Source organism: Perkinsus marinus (genome assembly GCF_000006405.1).
Source record: "Perkinsus marinus ATCC 50983 genomic scaffold scf_1104296951054, whole genome shotgun sequence".
Lineage (NCBI taxonomy): Eukaryota > Perkinsozoa > Perkinsida > Perkinsidae > Perkinsus > Perkinsus marinus.
The window spans coordinates 300744-307977 of NW_003209437.1; the positions used below are offsets into that span (position 1 = coordinate 300744).

A 7234-nucleotide genomic window follows, 5' to 3' on the forward strand; every position below is an offset into this window, starting at 1 on the left:
GTGAAGTTGCATTCCTTAATCATGAAATTGATGTCTTTATTCGCGAAATTGATTTCCCTATTCAACCTTCATCGCTAAATTGATGTCCCTGTCCGCGAAGGTGACTTCCTTATCAGCTGAATTGATAGCCTAATCCGCCAAAAAGATTTCTGAAAGGTATAGTCGTAATTCGGGCGGACTCCAGCGGCAATTTGCAGCAGAGATACAGACAGTGATTTTCTTATGATAGAACCCAATGCATGTCAAGTAAATAGTAATAGGCTTGTACAAAAGCGGACACACAATAGAATAGAACGTATCGGAATACGTCATAGCTCCTGATGGGTGTCCTTGGAGAGTGGAGGGTTTGAATGAACTTTTGAAAATGTCTTGCTATAGATGAACCCTGAGAGTTTAACTATCCCGTATACGGGATCTAAATCTGACGACCTGATGCGGATGATTTGCTGCGGGTCTGCTTTTTCACCCAACGCGACATGCTGACTTCGTCATGGGACGATGCTTTGTAAGACTCAAATGGCTCGATCGATGCGGATTGACTATGTGGCTCGGGTTGGTTGAAAAGCACCCACCAATCGTGGTAAAAATAATCTATACCACGATCCATGAGATCAGAACGTGGGATTATCGGAGTGACCAAATTCATCGAATGGAAGATAATGAATGACTAAGATAAGTGAACGACGAGGAACTTGGCTCCATAGAAGGGAATCCTAGAGAAGCTGAGCATTCCAGGGTGTCACTCTAAGTGAGACTCAGTTTCTCCACTTTGCCAGAGTTGACCAGACAAGAAGGCCTCAAATGCTTTTTGTATCCCTATAGGTCGATTGTTCGGATAAGCATGGGCACCGCGAGTAACCTGAGTCGATACGAACTGCGGCCGAGTATGTAATCCCGATTCGCGTGTAATACAGACACATTTCATCGAGGGTCACCTGCAGGAATGCTAACTTCGCTCCGTTTGCATACTCGACAGACTTCATGTCGCCGAGCTTTCCAGACACTTCGTACTAAATGATGAGAAGACGATATGTTAAAGCGCCGCAAGGAAAGTGGATGATACTCCTAGAGTCTTAGATGGACTCTCATCCAGCATTTTTCCATAATTCTGAGCTCCGTGCAAGGTGACCATCCAGTTCAGCCCTCCAACAGCATTAGTGATATAGTCGTATTCACCATGGACAACCAGCACCTGGAAAGGTGATGATATTGACATCCACAATTAATTCTGTAGGATGGAGAGTTTGCTATCGCAGTGATAGTATCATAAGTAGTCTATGAAAAGATTAGGCGTCAGATTTCACCTCACTTGAGACATCTTTATTGACCGAGTATATAGACTATATAGTCTATATAAGAGAGTCAATTCGATCCGCTCGTAGGCCTAGGACCAGAGTGATTCCCCTCAGAATCTTCAGCTGTCCACTGCCTCGTCTCTGGAATTTCGTGGTTCAGGGAGATCATTCCCGTATAACCCCCTCCGCTAGCACCTTCAAACCTTTGTCGAGGAGGTGAGTTACGAACGATGTTGTATCATAAGCGGTGTACTTTAGAAAGGCGTCAAGCACCTAACATGAGCTGTCGTTTCCTATACTCATGCCATCCGGATTTACATCTTCGTTATTCTTATGCCATTGTTTATCAACCCCTAGCTGGGTTTGAACTTCGGGCTTATTGAAGAATATCTCGGGCTGAAGTGAGAATATGGAGTTCTTGCTCCTACTGCGCTATTGTCGAATCCCTAACGTTCAATCCATGACACGAGCGACTTCGGGTATACAGGGTTTGTGATGCTACTACGAAAGGCAACTCAAGATGAGCTTACTTACATTGCCAAGAGGGAACATATAGTTTTTCGACTCATGCCCTGCCTTAACGCGGACATCGTATCTGAAACATACGGCGTGGGACCGCCGTTCGAGATTAAAGAAGAAATGTCCCATCAACAAAGGGAAGTAAGTATACCGTACTTTGTGCTAAACGCAGCACTGCTCATCCGAAAGTATAATTGTGAGAAAAAACAACGCCGAGACGAATTTCGAGATGTGATTCAGAAACCTCAACAGTCGTGCACACTCCGCACTACTTACATGCTTATCTTACGTTCGTCCATGGGATCGAGAGTGGCGTCGTCGCAGGTCTCCGTAGCTTTTTCACAAAGATCTGAGCAGAGCATCATACTCAGTCCATAGCGGAAGACGCTGCGTTATATAACCACAATCGATATTAGTGTTCATCGCCCTACCATCATGAGGAGTATGTCCTGTATTGCAGGCGTGGATTTCTTCTCCGCATTTCTTCAAAGCTATGGTCATTTTTTCAATCCTAAAGAAGCAGATTAGACACTAAACCGTATAAACAGCTCCTCGGACTCTTTCGGAGGTAACAGCTTCCTGTCCGTCGCCATTTTCAAGGATCCTTGATAACTGCAAGAACATCGTTCTTGGACTATCGTGAGCGAAATGCACCCACATAGACCATGGTCCCATTACTGAAGAGCCCAGCCATACGCCATCGAGATGAATCCCGAGCTCTTTATTGTCCACGATTGCGGATCCCAGCATGGCAGCGAGGGAACCTGCAAATGAAACTGCAGTAGCTCATTCCTCGATGACATTCATCAGTGATAGTGTTCACGGTGAGGAAACATACCAGCCGAGGACTCGCCGACTATGTGCACCCTCGTGTTGAAGTTCGGATGATCCTTGAAAAACTGCTTCACGAATTCTTTCCTGCGCGGAAAGACATCATAGACGTTTATGGTGACTTCAGATCGATGGTGTCTCCTCAAGTGAGGGACTCCTCAGGACGTTCACAACCTGAGAGCAGCTTACATGTTCTCCACGAATGCTCCCAGGTCTTTTTCAATGGGACCAAGGCTGAAGCCAGTAGGTCCGGGAGCATCGATCCAAATACTGTTAGCCTTCCGACTCCACGAGTACCTAGAACGAGTATCAGATGCAATATAAACGCTCTCCTCGGACAGATTCAGTCCAGGTTTGTTGGATCCTGGTAGGAGAATACAGGGCCCACGGGACAGAGCATAAGCCACACCGCTCGAGCCGAAACCCCCGGGGAAGAACAAAAAGGTAGGAGCAGTTTTCGGATCACTCTCAGCTTCGAGAGCCGCATAATAATACCTGAGCAGAGGCAGCACGGCCGACATGATTCACGGAGTGAACTTCACGTCGAGGGCTTCACTTGTTCTCCTCGCTAACTTGTATGTATCCGAACTCCTGATTGCCTTTGCTGAAGGGGCACAACACCTTCCCACTCATGCTCACCCCCAGTAGCAAGATTCCCACGAATAGAGCAGGGGTCATAAGAGTACAACGCTAACCAAAAAGACCCAGTGATGAACTCTCAAACTTTACCCTGGTACGGTATGATGTGAGATCAATATAAACTCGAATACACTTGAAGGGTGTAATGATGGTTCCTAGGGGAACCTATAACTCGCACACAAACGCAATGGTGTCTACACTGTCTACAGTGACGTGGAGTAACAATCTGGTACACGCGAGCACAGGTGATAAGACCAGTGGCTCCAGTTTAACCGTGTATACCTCAATCCGTAGTCCTTCTGCTTCAACCATATCGATCAACTCGCGTACTTCACGTTAAACGCTATCAATGAACAGGATTCCGCACAACCTTGTGCGGTATTAACCTGCCACAAACCGTACACGGATAGACCAACTATAAGAGAATGAAGAAGTCAAGACAGGCACGATCACCGACAGACACGATCACCGTTGGAGGCGGCTGCCTAGATCGTCGTAGTGGTACCTCCGTACGCGACACCCTACTTGAAAGGGCCTAACACATTTGCGGCCGTGCTTACCCTCAGTACGACCAATATTGGCAGCTTAACTTTATCCATAGTTGGCGTGTCGTGCCCTGCGCGACCCACGCACGTATTATTGACCATTACACTGTAATGGGATCTTGCACAGTCTTTGTACTCGTGTGCTATATTCAACGGTGTAATACAATCCGGCAATCGCAAGTTTTTGCTAATATTGCGAATTTGCCAAATGCTATAACTTCTGTCATTTTTTTGCTTTTTTGTATGTGCTGCTTTCTCAGTCACAAAGTAGCAACCACATTTACACCCTAGCAATTTCTGATACAGGTTTCAGCAACCAAATGTTGAAAGTACTGTAGCAAATTCAAAAGTGTTTTCCAGTGAGGCGCTCTCTTTTGCTCCTTCTTTGCTGCACTACATATTTCCCCGGAATGTTTTACACGCTGGCACTTTTGCCCAAGTGTGCTTCCCCCACACGTTTTCGTCATTCTGGCAAGTTGTGTTCATTTGCTGTTTAATATGTTTTGTCACAAAACTTTTGTGTTGTAATTATGTAGTCCGCCATCTTTCAAGGTTTGCTCTTGTGTGATTTTCCTGCATGGAATAATATTCCAGGAATATACAAATTGGCAGTTGCCGGTATGTGACAACGCTGCGCTTTGCTCTCTTGTAACTTACGCCCTGCGGGAATATATATTAGCGTTTTACTCATTCGCTCAAACTGCGTCGCTGTTAGCGTTATTAGCATACTTGTCATTCTGCATTATTCGTACGAGTAATATACAATCTAGCAAACATAGTTATGGGGTAGAATCTCTCGTTCGATTACGGTATTGCGCCTAATATACACTCTAATGCATGCTCCAACATGGAGCCGCAGGTAATCACGAGTTTGCACTCAGAAAATATCTATGGCGACCAGTTTTGTGAACAAAGGAAATCAAATTCGCGAGAGGACATCAATTTCAGGCCGCAGATGATTAAGATTTACACTGTACAGTTATTGCACAGCTGCATGAAACCAGGAACCGATGTCTTTATACGCGTAATTCTTGTCAAGAATCTGATTCCGCTACTTACCGAATTGGTGGCCTCCGCGAAGCCATCTCACTCGCAACACAGATTCTTGAAAGATACAGCATGCTAAGGTATCTCAACCTCTCAGCCTATCAACGCAACATCCAATCCTTCGGGGAGCTGGGCTGTTTCGTTGAATTCCTTTCAGACTCATCATCGGTTAAGCGCAGCTCCACTCGACATGGAACTTGAGGGTAAGGAGTGCAGATCAGAAGTGCTGATTACGAACTGCTCACGCCTTACTACGACGTTTTAGTACACAGTGTGTACTAAAGCGTAGTAAGGCGTGAGTACTACAGGTGTGTACTACACACCATCCAGTGGTGATTCGAGTCACTCGAGTCGAGTATGTGGATTGCATCTCGAGCGTGCAATGAAGACTTACAAACACTCGAGTGCTCGAGGGAGACGCCCAACCACCATGCGTTATGGTACTTGACGTATCGCAACATGAGTCATGTTACATGAGACACTCAAAACCTCAGAGAGTAACAGCCCAGGGCGACGGAACTTCTCACTATAATAGTGGAAACTCTAACTGAGACTCACTCTAGCGTGCTGCACAACTTTGTGCCACACGGGAGGGTAATGGGTCACACATTATGGGTGTTGGTTCGCTTACACTACGCTCACAGGTTACACCTGTGGCTCCCACTCCGCTCTAGTTTCTTCTCTGTAGCTTCGCATATCTATCAAATACCTACCAAGCGAAAGACTTCATACCTTTAGTGTCACTGAGTTGGTGAGGACCCTCCCCCACAGTTTGCGCATCATAAAAATCTGCATCCCACGGCTCACTATGACAGCACCAAAAATGCCGGAGAGTCTATTTTTTTGATAAGTATCACTACGGAGAACCCTGATCACTGAAGTATCCATCCATAGGCACCAGTAGACTGCCTTCTAGATCAATTATTATCGACTGTGTAGGAGGGTTGAGGAACTATACAGGCGAAAAATCAACACGGAGAAAATTCTCAAGTATGAACTTTAGCATCCCACACGCAACATTCGTCCAGTTCGGATTCCCGCGTGACAATTAGCTCCGTCCTTTCCGCAAGCCACTAGTGCCAAAGCAGGAATTCGCTCCATTGCGGGGTTGCCCATTCGTAAAGCGGCAAATTGCTCCTCTGAAAAGTAGCAATTTGCTCGATAGTGGAAGGAGCAATTTATTGGTACGCTCCTTTTTTGAGCGAAATTGCTCAATTTTGTTACATAGTAGCACTTCACATAGCGGCACTTTTATATATTGCAGCAATTTCCTGAAGAATAAACGAGCAAACGCTATTCATTCGAGCAGTTTCTGTTAAACAATACCGCAAATTTGCGTATTTGTGGAGTGAATTTTGCTACTTTGCGCCTTTGTATATCAGCCATAGCGTTCTTACACACTAGCACAACAGCAAAAGCCACAGGAAATATACATTCCAGCTAATTGGCACTTATTTGCTATCTGCTCCTTTGCTAGTTAATAACTGAGCCATATTCAATCTACTCGGCGCGGCTAGTCGTGGTTGGTTGCTGTTCCAACTGTTAGCGCTCCTCATTGCAACCGCACTACTTTATCAAACCACTCATACTAAGGCCCACCTGTGTATATATGGGGCAATTTCCTGTTATACTCCAGCCGCTGGAGTATTCCATGAATGAGTTCGGGTTTGCACAAAGCCATCCCGGAGACTGAGAAAAACTACTCCGTAGCATTGCTATGCGTAGAAGTTCGTGTCATCAGCAAGAACTTCTATGCTCACCCGAGGACTCGTCATGATCCATGATTCATGGACAATGCTTGCACATAGTACGTGTAAGCAATCTATGGAAGCTGATACATCAGGTATTACCTGATGTATTAGCTTCCCGTTTCATGTCAGTGAGCCCTTGATCGGAGCCCTCATCATCCATGGCTTGTTACCGTATTCTCCTTCATAGTGATTCTATTTTTATCAGCCACTCGCAGCGTAGTACACTTTTTATCTTCACGATACCAGCATGGTTGAGGCGCGAGCCACGTAAGCTAAGCTTACTCCGTTTACCACTAAGGCTAAGTTTACCATTTAGCCTCCCTCGCTACTAGCGAGGGAGGTTCGTCTAGCGAGTCGCTAGAGATACCAATCCGCTACTTTGCTTTCCGTACACACTATCCATCCAACACCTTCCTCCATGAATTCTCTTCACGAGTCCGACGAGCGTCAGGCGATTGTCCACATCGTTGGAATGGACATCGTCGATGATCGTGGGAGGTACGAAAGCTTCTTCGTTCCTCTGGACCAAGTTTTTGGTGATATTGCCAACGGCGAGATTGTCAGGATTACAGACAGAAGGGGTCTAAGTTCCAGGAGCGCAAGTTCC

General features: G+C 45.8%; 3 protein-coding genes across 3 annotated transcripts; all 3 read right to left on the minus strand.

The window, feature by feature from the left end:
* Nucleotides 1-1490: 1490 nt before the first annotated feature.
* On the minus strand, nt 1491-1691 carry Pmar_PMAR008799 (hypothetical protein; the record flags this gene model as incomplete). Its single annotated transcript, XM_002777819.1, has 2 exons — nt 1491-1568; nt 1614-1691. Coding segments are annotated over 2 exons (156 nt in total), but the record flags the coding sequence as incomplete, so codon positions are not given.
* A 399-nt stretch (nt 1692-2090) lies between these two features.
* Pmar_PMAR008800 (hypothetical protein) lies at nt 2091-2325 on the minus strand (the record flags this gene model as incomplete). Its single annotated transcript, XM_002777820.1, has 2 exons — nt 2091-2163; nt 2246-2325. Coding segments are annotated over 2 exons (153 nt in total), but the record flags the coding sequence as incomplete, so codon positions are not given.
* Nucleotides 2326-2830: 505 nt separating this feature from the next.
* Nucleotides 2831-3166, minus strand: Pmar_PMAR008801 (hypothetical protein; the record flags this gene model as incomplete). Its single annotated transcript, XM_002777821.1, has 1 exon — nt 2831-3166. The coding sequence occupies one exon, from the start codon at nt 3164-3166 to the stop codon at nt 2831-2833; it is 336 nt and encodes a 111-aa protein (XP_002777867.1).
* Between the last annotated feature and the right edge of the window lie 4068 nt (nt 3167-7234).